The following is a 23715-nucleotide window of genomic DNA, read 5'->3' as shown; positions in this document are numbered from 1 at the left end:
TGATATCAACACTAACTCGGCGATCAGTTAACTACAGTCTCTAGTTATAATGATATCAACACTAACTCGGTGATCTGTAAACTACTGTCTCTAGTTATAATGATATCAACACTAACTCGGCGATCAGTTAACTACAGTCTCTAGTTATAATGATATCAACACTAACTCGGCGATATGTTAACTACAGTCTCTAGTTATAATGATATCAACACTAACTCGGCGATCAGTTAACTACAGTCTCTAGTTATAATGATATCAACACTAACTCGGCGATCTGTAGTTATAATGATATCAACACTAACTCGGCGATCTGTAGTTATAACGATATCAACACTAACTCGGCGTTCAGTTAACTACTGTCTCTAGTTATAATGGTATCAACACTAATCGCGATCTGTAGTTATAATGATATCAACACTAACTCGGCGATCTGTTAACTACTTTCTCTAGTTATAATGATATACTAATGATTGACGTGTGTGATACAGTAGATACCTGTGTTATAGTATAGGTATACTAATGATTGACGTGTGTTATAGTACAGGTATACTAATGATTGACGTGTGTTATAGTACATGTATACTAATGATTGACGTGTGTGATACAGTAGATACCTGTGTTATAGTACAGGTATACTAATGATTGACGTGTGTTATAGTACAGGTATACTAATGATTGACGTGTGTTATAGTACAGGTATACTAATGATTGACGTGTGTTATAGTACAGGTATACTAATGATTGACTTGTGTGATACAGTAGTCACCGTTGGAACTATACATGAGCCTTATGATAAACAATAGTAGACTCCTATATATATATAAACTTAAGTTTAATTTGCTGATGTGTTGAGTGCCTGAACTGAGAGCTGCTGCTTCTCAAATGAATTCTACATTTCCCAGAAAATAACGGCACTCTTGAGTGCCAACCTTGCAATCGTTACTGCACAAGAGGGCTAGAGCAGTGGTCCATAGAAGCCGTATGTGACGAATACAGACGCTGGGGAAACGAGTCCCGGTTGTAGCATGATGCCTTAGATTGGAGCGGTTTCTGATAAAACACAGGGGAATCTTAACACGAATCACTTGGATGTCAGATCAGTGTCCGCGTCAACAAGCCCATCCCATCAAGATCATTTGGGAAATGCTTTCTGGATATGAAAATGAATTTCTTTTCCATTTTTCGAAAACCTCTACATTAAAGGAATTGTTATAAACTATTGTTCGCGAAGTGAATAGTTCTGACGGTTATTGTTCCTCCGTGAAATGGCACTTCACAAGGATTCTACCGACGGATGTGTTAAATGTAACGTAAGCACGATGTCCGAGATTTACGTTGACGCTACACAAAGCTCGTTAAATACCTCCACGTTTTACACCTATGATTACGACTATTCGGATTATTCACTTCCCCTACAGGAAATCGTCCCTGTTGCTCTGGTTTACGGGGCAACATTGGTGCTGGGAATTGTCGGCAATATTCTGGTGATTTTCTCCGTAACTCGTTTTCAAAGACTGAAAACTATCACAAATACATTCCTTGTCAGCCTGGCGTCCGCCGATCTACTCGTTATCATCGTATGTGTCCCCACAAAGGTAAGCTCACCAATTCCTTATACTTTTAGTTTGGTTTATTTTGTTTAACGCTCATTAGGTCTTATTATTTCCCGAAAAAAAACCATCGGCCTAGGTAAGTACCAGACAACTGCTCGACGTGGGTTTCGAGGGCCAGTGATAAAATGTGTCGGGAGACATTGACCACTCGGCCACCGCTGTCCCCTTATTTCTTGTACTTGCCAATGTATTTGTCTCCCTGAAGGAGAGACCTTCAACACATTTGTTAATATAATTGTATACACAAAGCTAGCGAGCAAATGTAACATCTTTGTTACTGGTATCGTTATGGAAGGTGTTATAATGTGACTGACTACGAATAATTGGGCTGTCGGATACCAATGTCTGTATAAACGTAAAACCGCCGACATTTTATTGAGAACGTTACTGCTTATTTATTTAACCTGTTCAATTTCTTTGATAATATATTTGATGTTTTTTAGCCTATATTCTCCATGCAAGAGTCTGTATTATCTATATCGCGTTTCTCCGACTGGTAGTCATCCCCATAGCGTAGATAGTAGCACGGGTATGTACATGTAAATATTTGTACACATGCAGACGTTTGTCTATCATTGATTTAAGAACAATCTGCTATGAATTACATCCATAACTATATATTTCCTTCTTCTCTAGAATTCAATTTCGGAGTCATATTTGTTTAATCAAACTTTTAACATATTCCATACATAATAAAGGCATGCCCATAACACTTGTAACAACCAACGCGGAACCACATGATATTTTGTATCAGACTTCACTGTTAACACATAATTCTCACAAAAATCGCAATCCAGTCACGTACTCACAAATCCCACAGATACACTAAACAATCATGATTATAAATTGTTGGCATGTTTTCATATCTAGAGCGTGTTGGGATGTCTTACATTAATTTCAAACGTTAATAAACAGTACTGTCGGCCTAACGATGAGGAGGCATTGTAGTATTTAAACAGGTATTTAATTACAATCAAATACATTTAGGGAGTCCGTTAAAAGTCCTGATATGAACACTATCTGAAATAGTTGTATTCGTGCGACTATAAACGTAATGATTAGCATGATTTCTCTCCCCCTCCTGCCTCGTATAGCACATAAGAAGCAAGCATTTAAACAACGGTAAGCTGGGGTGACGTTGGCATGATGAAATTAATTAATCCATATCACAAATACTAAGATTACAGTCTATAGTAAGTAAAAAATGAAGATATACGTATATCAAACCAACTCTTACATAACAACAATATAGAGGAATTCATTTTATAGATGAAATCGATGTACTTTTACACCGGCACGGATTCTATATATCATAATAAGTTATTCGATAGCTATGTGGAAAGCTCACATATGCCCACCGAAATTGATGAAGGTTTGGAAAATCAAAGGCAGAAAATGCAGGCTTGAGGGTTTTGTATTCTTGTTGAAATTTTAAATTAAAATGTTACAGGACTAAATGACCTTAGGGCTGTGAACTATTCCATTTAGTCACAGATTTCTGTTGATTCCTCCTATGTTTGATGGGTAATCAAATATCAAATAAATAAAAACTGAATTTAATCATTTAACAGAAGAATTTATGAATTGGTTAGATTGCAGAAGTATACAAACGTATTCCGACTGTTTGACAAGGTGGAAAGTGAAGAATTCCCTTCAGAATTTCTGCGGCAATAACAATGAAAATGCATATAAAATGAATACATTATCAATTCGATTGCCTAAAAGGTATAAAAGCACTTAATGATATTGGTAAGGGTTACCTCTAACTATAACCCTAACTATAGCCCTAACTATAACCCTAACTATAACCCTAACTATAACCCTAACTATAGCCCTAACTATAGCCCTAACTATAACCCTAACTATAACCCTAACTATAGCCCTAACTATAAACCTAACTATAAACCTAACTATAACCCTAACTATAACCGTAACTATAACCTAACTATAACCATAACTATAACCCTTGCTATAACCAACGAAACTGAACGATAGACCATAACTATAAACGAAAGAAACCGAACGATAACCTAACTAGAACCCGAACATAAACCGTAAAGAAACCCGAACTGAAAACCGAAGAAAAACCCAACTAGAACCCCGAATGTATAAACCGAACTAAACCCTAATGATAAACCTAACTAGACCCCAACGATACCGAACTATAACCAGAACTAAAAACCAGAACTAAAAACCCTAATAGAACCCGAACGAGACCAATAAACCCCGAACTATAACCCTAATATACCCGAACATAACCCTAACATAAACCTAAAACGATAAAACCTAAACTATAACCCTAACTATAACCCGAACATAACCCCAACTATAACCCAACGATAACCCACTATAACCCTAACTATAACCCTAACTATAACCCTAACTATAACCCTAACTATAACCCTAACTATAACCCTAACTATAACCCTAACTATAGCCCTAACTATAACCGTAACTATAACCCGTAACTATAACCCTAACTATAAACCTAACTATAACCCTAACTATAACCCTAACTATAACCCTAACTATAAACCTAACTATAACCCTAACTATAACCCTAACTATAAACCTAACTATAACCCTAACTATAACCTAACTATAACCCTAACTATAACCCTAACTATAAACCTAACTATAACCACTAAATAAGCCATAACTATAAACCTAACTTATAACCCTAACTATAACCCTAATTATAACCCTAACTATAGCCCTTACTATAACCCTAACTATAAACCTAATTATAGCCCTAATTATAACCCTAACTATAAACCTAACTATAACCATAACTATAACCCTAACTATAGCCCTAACTATAACCCTAATTATAACCCTAACTAGAACACGAAAGAAACAGAACTGATAACGAAACGAGAAAACGAGAACCAACGAGAACCCAAAGAAAACCTAACGAAAACAGAATACGAGAACTTAACAAGAGAATAGAAGAAACACAACGATAAAAACATAACCCTAACTATAAACCTAACTATAAACCAAACTATAAACCTAACTATAACCCTAACTATAACCCTAACTATAACCCTAACTATAACCCTAACTATAACCCTAACTATAACCGTAACTATAACCCTAACTATAACCCTAACTATAACCCTAACTATAACCCCAATTATAACCCTAACTATAACCCTAACTATAACCCTAACTATAAACCTAACTATAAACCTAACATAACCAAATTTAAACCTAACTAAAACCCCTAAAAACCCCTAACTAAACCCAATAAAACCCTAAAAACCCAACATACCCTAACTATAAACCCGAACTATAACCTATAACCAACAAACCCTAACATGAAACCTAACGATACACCTACTATACCTACTATAACCCTAACTATACCCCTACTATAAACCTAACTATAACCCTAACTATAACCTAACGTATAACCCTACTATAACCCTAACTATAACACGTAACTATAAACCCTAACGTATAACCCTAACTATAACCCTAAACTATAAACCGTAACCTATAACCCTAACTATAACCCTACTATAACACGTAACTATAACCCTAACTATAAACGCGTAACTATAACCCTAAACTATAACCGTAACTATAAACCCTAACTTAAGTAAACCGTAACTATAATCCCTAACTAATAGCCGTAACTATAAGCCCTAACTATAAAACCATAACTATAACCGTAAGCTATAACCGTAACTATAACCCTGAACTAATAACCCATAACTAATAAAAAACCCTAACTATAAACCTAACTAGAACCCTAACTATAACCCTAACAATAACCCTAACCTATAAACCATAACTATAACCCTAACTATAACCCGAACTATAACCCTAACTAGAACCCTAATTAGAACCCGAACGATAAAAACCCGAAACGAAACCGAACGAGAAACCGAACTAGAACCCGAACGAGAACCCGAACGAGAAACCGAAACGAGACCCCAACAGAAAAACGAAGACTAAGAAACCAAACACGAGAAACCGACGAAACCCCGACGAACCCGAACTATAACCCTAAGATAGCCCTAACGATAACACGAACAAAACCCGAACGAGAACCCTAACGAGAACCCATAACGAACCCTAAGAGAGCCCGAACGAAACCAGAACAGTGAACCGAACGAGGACCCTAACACTAGAACCCGAACGAAACCGGAACAAACCGGAAATAAAAAGCAAACCAAAAACCCCGAACGAAACCCGAACGAAACCCGAACGAGAACCAACGAGAACCGAAACGAGAAACCGAACGAGAACCCGAACGAGGAAACCCGAACGAGAACCCGAACGAGACAACGAACGGCAGAACGGAACCCGAAGAGAAACCGAACGAGAAACCGAACGAGAACCAGAACGAGAACCCCGAACGAGAAACACGAACTAGAACCGGAACAGAAACCGAACGAGAACCCGAACAGAACCCGAACGAGAACCCAAAACGAGAAACGAACGAGAACCCGAACATAACACGAACGAGAACCCGAAACGAGAACCGAACGAGAACCGGAAGACGAGAACCCGAACGAGAAACCGAACGAGAACCCGAAGGAGAAACCGAACGAAAAACCCGAACGAGAACCGAACGAGAACCCAACCGAATAAAACCGAACGATAAACCTAAAACGAAAAACCCTACGAACGAGAAACACGAACTAGAACCAGAACGATAACCCACGAAACCAAATAACCAGCATAACCTACTAACCGGTAACTAGAACCCGAACTATAACCCTAACGAAAACCGAACGAGAACCCAACGAGAACCCGAACGAGAAACCGAACTAGAAACCGAACTAGAACCCAAGAGAGCCCAACTAGAACCCTGAACGAGAAACCATAACGAGAACCCGAAACGAGAACCCGAACGAGAACCCTAAGGAAGCCCGAACGAAACCCGAAACGAAACCAGAACAGAAACCGAACGAGAACCGGAACTATAAACCAACGAAAACCCGAACGAGAACCCTAACGAGAACCATAACGAGAACCCTAACGAGAAACCGAACTATAGCCCGAACTTAACCCAACATAACCCTAACAGAACCCTAACGAGAACCCTAACGAGAACCGAACTAAACCGGAACTAAAAACCCGAACGAGAACCCGAACAGAACCCGAACGTAAACCCAACGATAACCCAACGAGAACCAAAACATAACCCGAACGAGAAACCTAACGAGAAACCGAACGAGAGCCCGAACTAGAACCGAACGAGAACCCAACGAGAACCCGAAGAAACCCTAACTATAACCCTAACTATAAACCTAACTATAACCGTAACTATAACCCTAACTATAACCCTAACTATAACCCTAACTATAACCCTAACTATAACCCTAACTATAACCCTAACTATAACCCTAACTATAACCCTAACTATAACCCTAACTATAACCCTAACTATAACCCTAACTATAACCCTAACTATAAACCTAACTATAACCCTAACTATAACCCTAACTATAACCCTAACTATAACCCTAACTATAACCCTAACTATAACCCTAACTATAACCCTAACTATAACCATAACTATAACCCTAACTATAAACCTAACTATAAACCTAACTATAGCCCTAACTATAACCCTAACTATAACCCATAACTATAACCCTAACTATAAACCTAACTATAACCCTAACTATAACCCTAACTATAACCCTAACTATAACCCTAACTATAACCATAACTATAACCCTAACTATAACCCTAACTATAACCCTAACTATAACCGTAACTATAACCGTAACTATAACCCTAACTATAACCATAACTATAACCCTAACTATAAACCTAACTATAACCCTAACTATAACCGTAACTATAACCCTAACTATAACCGTAACTATAACCCTAACTATAACCCTAACTATAACCATAACTATAACCATAACTATAAACCTAACTATAAACCTAACTATAACCCTAACTATAACCCTAACTATAACCCTAACTATAACCCTAACTATAACCGTAACTATAACCCTAACTATAACCCTAACTATAACCATAACTATAACCATAACTATAACCCTAACTATAACCCTAACTATAACCATAACTATAACCATAACTATAAACCTAATTATAGCCCTAACTATAACCCTAACTATAACCCTAACTATAGCCCTAACTATAAACCTAACTATAACCCTAACTATAGCCCTAGCTAAAGCCCTTGTAATATTTTCAATGTTTGCTATAACATAGGTCTTTTAATATTGTTTAACTCCTTGACATCGAGTCATGACTTCAATAACAAACTACTCGGTATCCAACAACGTTAATAAACGATATAAACAGAACTAATGCTCACGATCCATCTCCCGCCTACAGGGGGCATGGTCTCTCTGTAAAAGGTCGAGTTTCGTCCATATAAAAGTGCTTGATCGTAAAGTGGTTTGTACTATAGGTAGCTATAAAACAATAATAACAAATTCTACAATCTCGTGTTTCCAACCGACATCGTAAGGTTATTGGACAATGTAAGACGTCATCAGTTCCCGCCAAAATCTATAACCAAGGGGGTTTGATTATGACTTTGGTTATACTTAGCATGATTTGTGTTAGTCTGGTAGAGACAGGCTCGTTTGTAGTAGATATGAATTATATATTGTGTAGATTATAAGAAATATCCTACAAATTCATCACTATTAACTGCTGGAAACTTCCTATTTTATTCTGATGGAAAAGGAAAAAAAAAAATCGCTAACAGATAAACTATGCCAACTTAATTACGAAAAGACATACATTGAGTGGCACCTGTTGATCAGTGATTGAAAATCATAGAAGATATACACACACATAACATATAACACATTTTACCAGATCCTATTATCTTTATAATATAGGCTTTGGAATGATGTCCCACATTACTGGGCTTCCAAACAGAGGTGTTCAGTTGATTTTGTATTATATGTAATTGAAAGGAGTTGGGCAAAATGCACATAAAAGCAAAATACCCCATCTATATATCTCCCCCTCCCTGCGCGCTCTGTGGTAACAAATACACGAAATACACAAAACACATTTGGAATGCTGATTATTTTAGAGGCCGATATGATGTAAGTGTTAATGTAAAAACTTTAACTGTAACACACCGAGCCGGTTACTACTTGGCGTAGTCCGACTATGATCAACAGGTTACAGATGTTTAGGTGATAGATTGTTAACAACCACATTACAGGAGAGGTGAGCCACTTTGATTACAATAGGGCTACTGATCAAATCAACATGTGGCTGTGTGTAGGGTACACCGATGTCAATGTATGAAACAGCTCAATTAATGTTGGGAAGATATATGATGTCAGGTGTGTTTAGGAGAAATAACGAAACAAAACTCATTTGGAAGAGTACAATTACCACGGAGATATATGACAAGGGAGAAAGGTGTTATACCGACCTTAGGAAGTAGTGTACATTCACCGGGATATGAATCATGCCAGTATGGCGGAGCCAATTATGTGAAGACAATGCTCTGAGGAATCGATATATCACAGATACTTATTTCAACTGTAATGAGGGTCATTACAGAAAAAGCTCCACCCAATAATCCCTTTTACTGATGTATTACAAAGAGGACATGAGGCCGTCATACCCACCCAACATACATTAAAACGCTTAGGGTGGGGCCATACACATCAGTCAGGTGGGGCCATACACATCAGTCAGGTGAGGCCATACACATCAGTCAGGTACAAACAATTACGGGTGGGGACATACACATCAGTCAGGTACAAACACTTACGGGTGGGGCCATACACATCAATCAGGTGGGGCCATACACATCAGTCAGGTGGGGACATACACATCAGTCAGGTGGGGACATAAACATCAGTCAGGTGGGGACATACACATCAGTCAGGTACAAACATTTACGGGTGGGGACATACACATCAGTCAGGTGGGGACATACACATCAGTCAGGTACAAACACTTACGGGTGGGGCCATACACATCAGTCAGGTACAAACACTTACGGGTGGGGCCATACACATCAGTCAGGTGGGGACATACACATCAGTCAGGTGGGGACATACACATCAGTCAGGTGGGGACATACACATCAGTCAGGAACAAACACTTACGGGTGGGGACATACACATCAGTCAACAACAAACACTTACGGGTGGGGACATACACATCAGTCAACAACAAACACTTACGGGTGGGGACATACACATCAGTCAACAACAAACACTTACGGGTGGGGACATACACATCAGTCAGGTACAAACACTTACGAGTGGGGACATACACATTAGTCAGGATCAAACATTTACGGGTGGGGACATACACATCAGTCAACAACAAACACTTACGGGTGGGGCCATACACATCAGTCAGGATCAAACATTTACGGGTGGGGACATACACATCAGTCAGGAACAAACACTTACGGGTGGGGCCATACACATCAGTCAGGTACAAACACTTACGGGTGGGGACATACACATCAGTCAGGTGGGGACATACACATCAGTCAGGTGGGGACATACACATCAGTCAGGTACAAACACTTACAGGTGGGGACATACACATCAGTCAGGTGGGGACATACACATCAGTCAGGTGGGGACATACACATCAGTCAGGTGGGGACATACACATCAGTCAGGTGGGGGCATACACATCAGTCAGGTGGGGGCATACACATCAGTCAGGTACAAACAGTTACGGGTGGGGACATACACATCAGTCAGGTACAAACACTTACGGGTGGGGACATACACATCAGTCAGGTGGGGACATACACATCAGTCAGGTGGGGCCATACACATCAGTCAGGTGGGGACATACACATCAGTCAACAACAAACACTTACGGGTGGGGCCATACACATCAGTCAGGATCAAACATTTACGGGTGGGGGCATACACATCAGTCAGGTACAAACACTTACGGATGGGGACATACACATCATTCAGGTGGGGGCATACACATCAGTCAGGTGGGGCCATACACATCAGTCAGGTGGGGCCATACACATCAGTCAGGTGGGGACATACACATCAGTCAGGTACAAACATTCCCATTGAAAATGTAAACCGAGGTCATGGTAGTCAACTTAGATACGAAAATATATCGGCCGTTTAATCATATTCCTTTCCTCTATATTACTTCCTCAAATATATCGGCCTTTTGATCATATTCCTTCCTCTATATTACTTCCTCAAATATATCGGCCTTTTGATCATATTCCTTCCTCTATATTACTTCCTCAAATATATCGGCCTTTTGATCATATTCCTTCCTCTATATTACTTCCTCAAATATATCGGCCGTTTAATCATATTCCTTCCTCTATATTACTTCCTCAAATATATCGGCCTTTTGATCATATTCCTTCCTCTATATTACTTCCTCAAATATATCGGCCTTTTGAACATATTCCTTTCCTCTATATTACTTCCTCCAATATATCGGCCGTTTAATCATATTCCTTCCTCTATATTACTTCCTCAAATATATCGGCCGTTTAATCATATTCCTTCCTCTATATTACTTCCTGAAATATATCGGCCTTTTGATCATATTCCTGCCTCTATATTACTTATTTTTATATCGGCCGTTTAATCATATTCCTTCCTCTATATTACTTCCTCAAATATATCGGCCTTTTGATCATATTCCTTCCTCTATATTACTTCCTCAAATATATCGGCCTTTTAATTATGTTCCTTTCCTCTATATTACTTCCGTCAATAATAACAGAAGTTATTGTTTTATTGACATGATTAGAATAATTGAATTACTTGATATTTTATCTACGTGGGCTGTTAACAAAAGACCCTGTATACGCGTTTGATTTCAATATGGTAAGAAGTAGCGGTTTGGAATGTACACGTGAATTTGACGTTGTTTCAAAATTATGTAACATCAAGATTTTACCAGATTGATTGAGTTATGGGAGAAGTGCGCCCCACCTAGATTTCACACTTTAACATTAGGCAAATATTGATTTCTTTAATTTCCCCACTTGAATTCCACCACTTTAGGCAGTTACTTCACTTAAATCGCTTTTTATTAATTTTCTGGAATGTACTAGTTTTTTTTCTAATATTCGAAGATTCTACTTCACTTTGTTTTTGTTTTTATCATCCATCATTAATGCCGAAATGTAAATGTTGACCATTCCAAGTATAAGTCTTGTACAACTTTATCCTGCAACTGCCAAACACATTGACCGATAATTACTGACGGATACAGCTATTTCAATACAATCGCTTTATACGTCAATACGATTCACGTGAATTTGTTCCACACCTGACGGGATTACGTTCAACTTGACCCAGACTAAAGTAGATATCTGCGAAATCTTAATCGTTTTGTTGATTGTTGTTTTAAACATACAGTAAATCAAATGGGTCTTTGTCGGGAATAGTTTGTATTTGTGTGATATTTTCATATATGGTTAAGTGAAATTGAACGCTGATTTACATCAAAACCCCGGAATTATTTTGCGATCGCGCATTAATAATATAGCGGAAGTAAATACACACCGAATCAATGAATGGATATCTCTCTGCGCGAAGTACATATGTAGCTGTGCGCATCACTCAGGGTCACTTGTACCCAAGAAAGGTAAACAAAACGGATATTTGTTTGTTTTGAATGTCGCCAAATAGTAGAAAATTGTTTCAGGATAAACAAAATACACGGCTAGTATGTTACAAAATAATGTTTATTTTGGTGCTTGACACGGAAAGACGAGGTGACACGACAAAGCCTTGCCTTTCCTTAGCCTCGTACCAAAATAAACATTGTATTGTAGCATATAAGCCATGTATTCTCTATTTATATAACATTTATTTCTCAATCAATAAAAATCAGTAGCTTATCACGGGACTGGATATCCCGTGATTTCTCAATTCGAAGTGTTACCCTCCGCTGTCTGTACCTTTAAAATGAACAGTGAACTCAGTTCCACGGCTCTGGTTCTAACTTTATTAATTAGGCTACAATCATAATAATGTTTTCACAGAAAGTTGTTTGTAACTCATTGTTACAATAACAATCATGATATTTTCCACACTCTATAAAGTCGAGTACATATTAGACTATAATCATTAACAACAATTAGAACATAGGTATAACGCTTATACAATTTACTCGTACACTAGTTATAATTACACAGTCCTTACTAGATAAAGATACTTGCTGTATTCGTTATGTACAATAACTATACGTTACAATAATAAAACGTTCGAGAGCTCTCACCTTTAAAATGAACAATCAACTCAGTTCCACGGCTAAGGTTCTAACTGACCAAAAGGTTTGGGCAGCGATTTGTTACACCAAGGTACGCACTCCTCCTTGTTCACAATTGTGGTAAAGGCATGTATGCAGGTTGCAATTGACTAATGGCCATCATTTGTCTAGATTTTAGCTTTTCAAATTTGGTTTCCTGACCAGCTTCCTGCATACCGGAGTCTGGCACTTTGTCGTGTCCCCTCATAGATGTACCATTTAGCTTGTCCTATGGTCAGCCTGCCATTAGGTGGAATTTGGTCAGATATATATTTCCTCCCTCAACCTACCGCATTAATTTTCTCATGGGCCTGGAACTCCATAGACGTTCTTACAATCATAATCTTTTGGCAATCTTGGGTTTCAATCTCTTTGGGTCAAAACTGAGGTTATTGCTTGCTGCTAGTCTGTCACTAAGATAGATGTTCGATGTCATTGCCCTACCAACTTCATTAATTTAATGTGATTGTCCTTAATAGCTCTTGTTATGATAATTAGTAGTGTTTCCTGATCATCACTGTAATTCGACATCTTAACACATTTTGATGCTTTGTTTCGAAAAACAAACGCCCGGAGAAAAAGCAGATATTTTGTTGTGTGCAATTATTCTGCTTGACGCCTTTTTTGTCTTCGTTAAATGTATTCTGGGCAGTTATATAGATATCTAACCCAATGTACGTCTATGTATAGAATTATTAGTAATCAAACACGGTTATGAAAACTGAATACCCGCATTTGGTTATTTCAAGCATGGGTTTCTTTAGCGGTATGTGTCAATGCAGGTTTTACCTACACGAAATTACAGTTCAGAAATGTGGGTCTTATTGTGGTGCTGAGTAAGTTAGAATTACCCTGTATCACTTTACAGTCATGTCGCCTGTGTTGAGTGTGGAATATTGACAGTTACGTGCTTTATATTTGTTGTCTTTTATTGTAATACATTAAACAATCTAGTGGAGGGAAATATCACCTTTTGAAGGTTAACAATTCCGTATATTAACCTTAAACAAAGCCAATGACTGTTTTGGATATGTTAAACGATACCAATAATGCCATTTTTTTTTTGCAATATAAACACGAAGTCAGCACGCGAAGTAGGACTGATTATTATTAATATATGTATATTTGTCATTTACACATCTTATAAAACAATAACAAACCGGTATAACGTTAAATATGTGTTGTTATTAAATTACAGTTTGTATTTACTTTACTGAGATGACTAGGCTTATGTAGTTTCAGCTTCTACACCTGTGTCTCCTTGGCGATTTTGGGTGTTCTATGTAAGTTTACTAAAATATTTCTGTTATTTTACTTATTTGAATAACGAATCGGCTGCCTATAACGAATCCGCTTTTTCTGATAAAACATGATAGAAGATTCGAATATCGAATCCACTGCCAGCAGCGGTTGGGGATTCATTTCCTTATGTTCAATTGGTATTTTTCTTATAAAATATGATAGCGGATTCGAAAAATGAATTCAGTTACACATTAGTATTTTTCTTATAATCTGATTGAAAATTCGAATAACGAATCCACTGCCAACAGCGGAATGGAGATTCGTACAACGGATCCGCTAGCAACAGCGGGTTAGGAATTAAACACTGTCAGCAGCGGGTCGAGGATTCAGTTCTTTATGTCAATTGATATTTATATGTGTCAAATGTGTGCGATTGGGTATTCGAAAAGCGAATCCGCTGCCAGAAGTGGATTAGGGATTTAGTTATTTATCTTTACTTCATATTTATATGTGTTCAATGTATAGAGGATATCTAACAGTGTCTTCAGTAATACCATATATATTTCACGAGTGGGGCTAATGTTTTGATATTTTTCACGAGTGCACAGCACGAGTGAAAAATATCAAAATATTAACCACACGAGTGAAATATATTTGGTATTACTGAAGACACTGTTAGATATTCTGTTTATTACATTTTTTTTCAACGAAAACCCTACCCCGTATGCTAACTAGGACTACAGCGATAATTTGTTAACAAAAAATGTAGTTCCCCCTGTCGAGGTGCTGGCATATATGTCAGGCTTTCTGATTGGTCAATTATTTTGATATTTTCTAATCTTGAATTTGATTGGTCAAATCAGCAAAAGTGATATTTTTCACTAGTGAAAAATATGATATTCTTCACTAGTGAAAAATATCACTTTATAGAATGAATAATTTTTGATATTTCACTAGTAAAAATGTAATAAATGTGGTTAGTATGCGTAATCAGTATGACACGAAGTTAAGTATTCCTGAACGATTTGACAATATTTCCAAGAGTTAAATTCTATTTCATGGCCTGGAAAATAAGGGATATAAAAAGTAAAAAGTATGATACTACATTGCATGAACATTGGACGTTTACTTACAATAAATATAATTTGACCAAATTTGCTAATTTGAAAACTTAATGCCTCCAAATATTTAAAATCCTTCCAGTATATGTAACACGTCTTAGAAATACTAAATTTGATAAGATAATATATTTAATGTTTTCAATTTCTGATGATGAAAATGGCAAATAGTGCAATTTAGTCCATAGATCTAAATAGCGAGATTCTTCATTTCAATTCAACCTCTAACGAGTTCCCCAAATGGCGGCATCTACAATTGTATGTGAAAGATGCCTTTCAAATATAATAAACAGCGCGTAATTATATGTCTCGACTTCCTGGTTTGTAACAATGACGTCGTCCACATAAGGGTTAGGTTTTCAGTGTGATAGCAACCTCGCCATCGCCAAGTTTCGATTCATTTTGATAGCAGTACATGTAGCAGTGTTACAAGTGAACTTTAACCCAAATGTTGACGCGGCCGCCGCCGCCGCCGCCGCCGCCGCCGCCGCCGCCGTCTAAATAAACGACATCTTAGTTTCGCTTTCCTCGATCATCGTTGTAGGCGAGACAAAAACTGGATAATTTTCATTTTAGCAACACAAATGATATACAATTAATACCTGAATAGTTGGAGCTTTCATTGATTTGTACCATTGGCTTGTTGGCGCCCGCTTTGGCGCGTTCTTGAAATCGCGATAACACGAGATTTAGTCGCATTTAGTTGCGTATTTCAAACGCGTAAGCACTTAAATCGTGCAGGGTTAAAAATAACACCAACTGAAAAACGCCATTCCATTGCAAGAGAATGGGCTTTGAAACAAAAAAGATATTTCGCTTCGCCTATGACGTCATGGTGCCCCAGTTGGGGTAGTGTTCTCGGACCATTGCGTTTAAAAGGGCATTATCACGTTCGCGAATTCATTATTCGAATCCCAAATCCACTGCTGGTAGGGGATTCATTATTCGAATTCCAAATAACGAATCCGCTGCTAAGATCAGCCCGCTATGTGTCTGTCATTCTCCATACACTCTGAGAGGTCATAACGCCTTACATAGGTTTAAATACTAGCGGAAAAAAACCCAAAAAATAAAAACAAAAACAAAAAAAAAACCCCGGGAGTTCAGTTTTTCTCATATAATGTTTAGACACTTGGTGTTAAATCAATCTGAAAATATTCTTCAGCTAAAATTCAGTCGACCGTGACCCCGCTCGACAAAGCATGTTTAACAGATTTTTCAAGAAAGCAATCATTCGCAATTGAATTAAGTCGATAGGGGTAGGGATATTGTTCTGAAAATGCAGGGGCATTCATAACGTCATGTAGCCCATCAATATGGTGTACAAGAGACAACAATATTCCGATTAGTTGGACGTCTCTGGTCCAAGAAGGTTAATTATTGGTTACGGGAGTTTCATTTTATGCCACTTACGCAGAGGCGACGCCAGCATCGATTGCAGTGGTCACTTGCACATGCACCTGATCGGTTTCGTTTGGCCCATTGGAGACGCGTGTTGTTCATTGCCGAGTCTCCCTCATCGCTTTACTGGTCAGATGGACGACAGTATGTCTATCGACGTCGTGGTGAGCAATGCTCTGATGCGAAACGAAAAGCAAAAGGTTCGCGGGAGGATCTGTTATGGTATGGGTAGGGAAATCCCGAGGTGTGAGAACACTTCTGATGGTTATTAATGGATATCGGGATCAGGTCTTTTGACCACAGATTCTTCCTCTTATCCATTAACGTAAACTGACGTTCCAATAGGACAACGCGAGGCCCTATGTTGCTAGGGTTTGTCGTGATTCCTGGCTCAAAACAACGTACTGTACAGGCGAGCCGACATGTCAGAATGATATTCTAAAAGTGTTCAACAATCGATTATATTTCAAAAAGTCCAACATCAAAACCGTACATCTACCCTTGTTAAAGGACGGTATAAGGGCGTCAGCGGTTGGTATTATTTGGCTCGGCGATTTGGTACCTTATCTAGGCCTGTACAGGTCACTAGTACAATTATATACAATGTTTTCCAACATGTTTATTTCTATGTTACTTATCAAATGAACAGTGTATTATCAATATTGCTGATACGAAATACATGTCATAGCTCTACTCTAACATAGAAGATTTGTACAATTGGTATAAATATATGTGCGTGTCAAGACTGACGAAGTTAATTATACAAACAATTGGATTGACGTAAGAAGTCGTTAGAACCCAATGTTAAAACTGACGAGATACAAGCGTATTACTCCAGTAATTGGGATAATTGACACAAGAAGGCGTTGATTTAAAAAGTAACAGAATGAGCTCACGTTCGTTGGCAGGGTATCTGGTTTGTTATAATAGGCACTCCATGTTAATTTAACAATAGTTGTAACAAAGAACAGACGTCACGGTGACAAAATTCGACGTAGTAATTAACAACAGTACAGACTTTGCCAAGAACACGCTAACTACATCACAATCATCAATCACCTCTACAAACCAATGGCGATCTAACCGTTCGAGAAAAAACTGTAAGAAAAAATCAAGACACTCGACGGAAATAATGTGAAGTCACAGGACGGCCTTTCAGTCTGAAAAGAGCTGTTTTAAAACCTTCTCAATAGTATTTCGTCTCCTGTGTACGCAGGGTGCATGTCGGGAAAATGGCCTCCTGATTCTACATTCTTTTTATCAATAATGTTCTGAACGATTTATATGCTCATGAATCTCATTTCTTAAACACAAAATTAATGCATCCTGTCGAACCTGACAAAACGATAACTGTTGTCGATATATGTATCCTACCGAACCTAATCCAGACGATAACTGATGTCGATATATGTATCCTACCGAACCTGACCAGAAGATAATGTATCCTACCGAACCTGACCAGAAGATAATGTATCCTGCCGAACCTGACCAGAAGATAACTGTTGTCGATATATGTATCCTGCCGAACATGACCAGAAGATAATGTATCCTGCCGAACCTAATCCAGACGATAATAAGTATGTAATCGTTGTCTAGACATTCCTACTGACATTTGCAACAATAATAGCTGCAGGTGTCCATATCACGAATAGAAATCTATTGTTATCGTTTTTGAGGAAATTAAACGTGGAAGATGATGATGAAGCAGACGGAAATTTGACATTTGATATTTGTTTAAAATGAATATGAGGATGTCTTCATGCTTTACGGGATCAAATATTCCAAAACTTCGTTCAATTGTAAATCTGGCCCGTAAACATAACAATACATATAAGTCTAGATACACGTACTTCAGTTTTTAACATCCGCAATTGTAACTTCAATATGTTTGGTGATCAACTAATCCAACAGTAGGTGCAATATTACAATGCTCGAAAGCCTTTTTTACAGTGAGCGTTGATTGCTATTTTTAAAACCCAAAATCATAACATCATCATATTGTTTTATGTTCCTTTTGATTAATCAACAATTTAATTTTATACGTTTTCCAATTATCAATTCTAATAAGCGATATATTGCACGGGTAGCTGTGTTCATAATAGTGTTGTTTTGAATAGTCGCGTACATTGTTTTCAGATCCAATGAAAACGAATTCTGGGGTAGTTTATATAGCACGGGAAAGTAATTTGCGGACATCATTGGCGAGATTAAACCCTTGATAAATCTTCCTCGGGGCGCCTTAGATGGTTCTCTGATCTCACCATAGCATACAGCTCATCCCGCCTCTCATTCTGATATTGACCAGAGGGTGAGAAGATCCATGTGAAGTTTTATCAGCCGTCTCATGGACACAGAGGTTTGGCCATGGGGATCATTTGTCGGGAGTCGGATGGTGCCGTTAGGTTGGATAGAAAAGGTCTTGTCCGTTAGCCAACTTCAACTTATGATGGAAGGAAATTGTATGTGGAGAGTGACATGTTCCGCTTCTAAGGTCCCCAGTGTTCTCGACTGAGGGTTATACGGAAATTTGCTCGTTAGAACAACCATGTGGAGGTTTTGAGCACAATATTGCATGCAGGTATTGAGCGTTGTTCACCTCGTTGCTGCCACATATCGGTATCCACACCCTCTCAAGGCGCTGTTGTTGGGGCTGGTGTGGAACATCACTGGCAGGAATGACATTTGGTGTTGGCAAGTTTTTGCGTCCTCTCGTGAAGTCCTTTATGGATTTAATTAACACGAGTAATGTTTGTAAGGGGCGTTAGGCCTGAGATGGAGACCGCTTGTTCTGAGCAAGTGCAGCTGCCCAGCGAAATGGCAACCCTAAGGTATTCAACTGAAGGGGAAGGTCGTGTTATGTGTTTATCTTGAAAGGGAGCAGGGATCGGTCTTTGCAAAACTCCGTGGGTGTTTTTGATTCGGTTATTGATTTCTGGCTGGTTACAGTGGTCAGCGATTGTCACGGGGCAGTCCCCATGGTGGAAGATAATTTTTACAGTGTCCTGGCTACGGATTGGTTTCGCACCTAGCGTGGTGATCGGAGAGTCATTGGATTATTTATCGGATATGATACTGGTCGCAGAGTTTGCAGTTCTGTTTGTGGTCTGTTTGTTGGTTTTTGTTTAACGTCCTATTAATAGCCAGGGTCATTTAAGGACGTGCGGGGTTTCGGAGGTGAAGGAAAGCCGGACTACCCGGAGAAAAACCACCGACCTACGGCAACTGCCCCACGTAGGTTTCGAACTAGCAACCCAGAGGTGGTGGGCTAGTGATAAAGTGTCTGGATACCTTTACCACTTGGCCACCACGGCAGTGGCTATTGCGACTTAATCATTGGGTGACCAACCTTTGCTCAATGATGACGGGGAAGGGACGGCGGGCCTGCGGAATTTGTCCATTATTGATGGGCAGACGACAGTGGCATGCGTTCCGCGTCCGTTCGGATGTCTATTAGCATGTTGGATTTCTGTTTGCGGAAGTGCCCATTGGTATGGACCTAGTGTTGTTGCCAGTTCCCTGTGGGATTGGGGGTCATCTTTGTGATGACGTTGATCACAATGCTGGAGGTGACAACTTGCTCTATGGAACGAAGGCATACATCACCCGGACATTTTGTGATAAAAATGTAAAGTGCTAAAACTGACTCTGACCACTTTCAATTCATTTTCATTTGTAATAGCGTGCGTTATATCATTCGACTACAGTAACTTCCTGTGCCACGTTACTGATAAACCATGTTCATGCCTGTCAGACCATTCGACTACAGTAACTTCCTACACCACAATACTGTTAAACCATGTTTATACCTGTCATACCATTCGACTACAGTAACTTCCTATACCACAATACTGTTAAACCATGTTCATATCTGTCAGACCATTCGACTACAGTAACTCCCTATACCACATTACTGATAAACCATGCCCATACCTGCAGCAATATTTCACAGTTATGCACGAGACGTCAAGTCCTCTATGTATCCTGTAATCGGTACAAGGTTGATTTGCTTTCTTTATAGACAGAAATACACTGAAATCAATAGATATGTTACATGGATGCATTAAATAAATATAAATTTGTTTCCTGAAGCATCTTATGCTCTTGGCCTTTACATTTGGTTGTATTGTTAATACGTGTGTTTTCTCCTGGTCATCGTTTCCCCTCTAGACTCGTATTTTAAAGTTAGATATGATTTCAAGTCACTATAGTGAGTTCATTACAGGACGTACCGTTCAAACATGGAGGCTGTTTAAAATGTTGACTTTTTAGTGACCCATGAGTTTACTTCGATAATAATCAATTGCAATGTTACAGATATACCTGTACATGGTGGATGGACGTGTATATATAGTTTGTTTAGATATACCTGTACATGGTGGATGGGGTGTATATATAGTTTGTTTAGATATACCTGTACATGGTGGATGGAGGGGTATATATAGTTTGTTTAGATATACCTGTATATGGTGGATGGACGTGTATATATAGTTTGTTTAGATATACCTGTATATGGTGGATGGAGGGGTATATATAGTTTGTTTAGATATACCTGTACATGGTGGATGGACGTGTATATATAGTTTGTTTAGATATACCTGTATATGGTGGATGGAGGGGTATATATAGTTTGTTTAGATATACCTGTATATGGTGGATGGACGTGTATATATAGTTTGTTTAGATATACCTGTACATGGTGGATGGACGTGTATATATAGTTTGTTTAGATATACCTGTATATGGTGGATGGAGGGGTATATATAGTTTGTTTAGTATGATAATCTTGATTTTGAGTAGCAGTGTGGTTATAACGTCTTTTGAAAGAATTTCTGATCAGGGCTGAATTTTGGAAAATAAAACCAAATCTCGAATTTTACGATGTTCCTGCCATTGTCAATAATATGCCATCCTGGGGACGGAGCCTGATGTTATGTTTTTCATTCTGGATAATAGAAACTTGGATTCTGAACCTAGCCCTAACATTACCCTGTGGTTCTAACAATAGGTTAAATAGCGGACTGTCTGGGTGCTGGCCCTCGTGGCTATAAACAACATGTCTGTTTTAGTTAAGAACTGACTGCCTCCGACATGCTGTCTGTATACACTTCCCAAAAACACCCGCAGAGTGTCTATTGTAATGATGTGAATTGCATTGCTTACAGCAAATTACATAATGAGTCGGCAGATGTATAATTACCTCATCCCCATTTTGTTTCAGTCTTAGTTAATCATATATGTTTTGTTTTGATGTTAACGTTTATTCGTCCTCCTAAATGTATAACAGGGAAGTTTTACTAGACACAGAGCGCCACGTGTCGGGTTATCTTAACAAAAGTTGTGTTAACTCGGCCTTGTAATGTATTTTACACCGCCATTAGTGTATTTTCAACATATTTTACCTGTTTCAGATATATGTGTTGCTTACCATCTTCACAATTTTAATCTAACAACGAATGAAGCTATCTATCATGAACAATTGGGTACAGCTGTCATTTATCTATCATGAACAATTGGGTACAGCTGTCATTTATCTATCATGAACAATTGGGTACAGCTGTCATCTACCTATCATGAACAATTGGGTACAGCTGTCATTTATCTATCATGAACAATTGGGTACAGTTGTCATCTATCTATCATGAACAATTGGGTACAGCTGTCATCTATCTATCATGAACAATTGGGTACAGCTGTCATTTATCTATCATGAACAATTGGGTACAGCTGTCATCTATCTATCATGAACAATTGGGTACAGCTCTCATTTATCTATCATGAACAATTGGGTACAGCTGTCATCTATCTATCATGAACAATTGGGTACAGCTGTCATCTATCTATCATGAACAATTGGGTACAGCTGTCATCTATCTATCATGAACATTTAGGTACAGCTGTCATCTATCTATCATGAACAATTGGGTACAGCTGTCATTTATCTATCATGAACAATTGGGTACAGCGGCATCTATCTATCATGAACAATTGGGTACAGCTGTCATTTATCTATCATGAACAATTGGGTACAGCTCTCATCTATCTATCATGAACAATTGGGTACAGCTCTCATTTATCTATCATGAACAATTGGGTACAGCTGTCATCTATCTATCATGAACAATTGGGTACAGCTGTCATCTATCTATCATGAACAATTGGGTACAGCTGTCATCTATCTATCATGAACAATTGGGTACAGCTGTCATCTATCTATCATGAACAATTGGGTACAGCTCTCATCTATCTATCATGAACAATTGGGTACAGCTGTCATCTATCTATGATGAACAATTGGGTACAGCTGTCATCTATCTATCATGAACATTTAGGTACAGCTGTCATCTATCTATCATGAACAATTGGGTACAGCTGTCATCTATCTATCATGAACAATTGGGTACAGCTGTCATCTATAAATCATGAACAATTGGGTACAGCTGTCATCTATCTATCATGAACAATTGGGTACAGCTCTCATTTATCTATCATGAACAATTGGGTACAGCTCTCATTTATCTATCATGAACAATTGGGTACAGCTGTCATCTATCTATCATGAACAATTGGGTACAGCTGTCATCTATCTATCATGAACATTTAGGTACAGCTGTCATCTATCTATCATGAACAATTGGGTACAGCTGTCATCTATCTATCATGAACAATTGGGTACAGCTGTCATCTATCTATCATGAACAATTGGGTACAGCTGTCATCTATCTATCATGAACAATTGAGTACAGCTGTCATCTATCTATCATGAACAATTGGGTACAGCTGTCATCTATCTATCATGAACAATTGGGTACAGCTGTCATCTATCTATCATGAACATTTAGGTACAGCTGTCATCTATCTATCATGAACAATTGGGTACAGCTGTCATCTATCTATCATGAACAAATTGGGTACAGCTGTCATCTATCTATCATGAACAATTGGGTACAGCTGTCATCTATCTATCATGAACAATTGGGTACAGCTGTCATCTATCTATCATGAACAATTGGGTACAGCTGTCATTTATCTATCATGAACAATTGGGTACAGCTGTCATTTATCTATCATGAACGATTGGGTACAGCTGTCAT

The 23715-nt window shown here is 38.4% G+C and overlaps 1 protein-coding gene across 1 annotated transcript in view; it reads left to right on the top strand.

Moving 5' to 3' along the window:
- The first annotated feature begins 992 nt into the window (after positions 1-992).
- LOC117324946 (QRFP-like peptide receptor) overlaps positions 993-23715 on the top strand; it is a 93378-nt gene continuing 70655 nt past the window's right edge. Inside the window, exon 1 of the mRNA XM_033880786.1 lies at positions 993-1595. Within this exon, the coding sequence (XP_033736677.1) occupies positions 1266-1595 (330 nt within the window). The 5' untranslated portion in view covers positions 993-1265. The remainder of the gene's footprint in view (positions 1596-23715) is intronic.

Source organism: Pecten maximus, chromosome 4 (assembly GCF_902652985.1).
Source record: "Pecten maximus chromosome 4, xPecMax1.1, whole genome shotgun sequence".
Lineage (NCBI taxonomy): Eukaryota > Metazoa > Mollusca > Bivalvia > Pectinida > Pectinidae > Pecten > Pecten maximus.
Note: the sequence above shows the minus strand (reverse complement) of the source record. Positions and strands in the feature narration are given on the sequence as shown.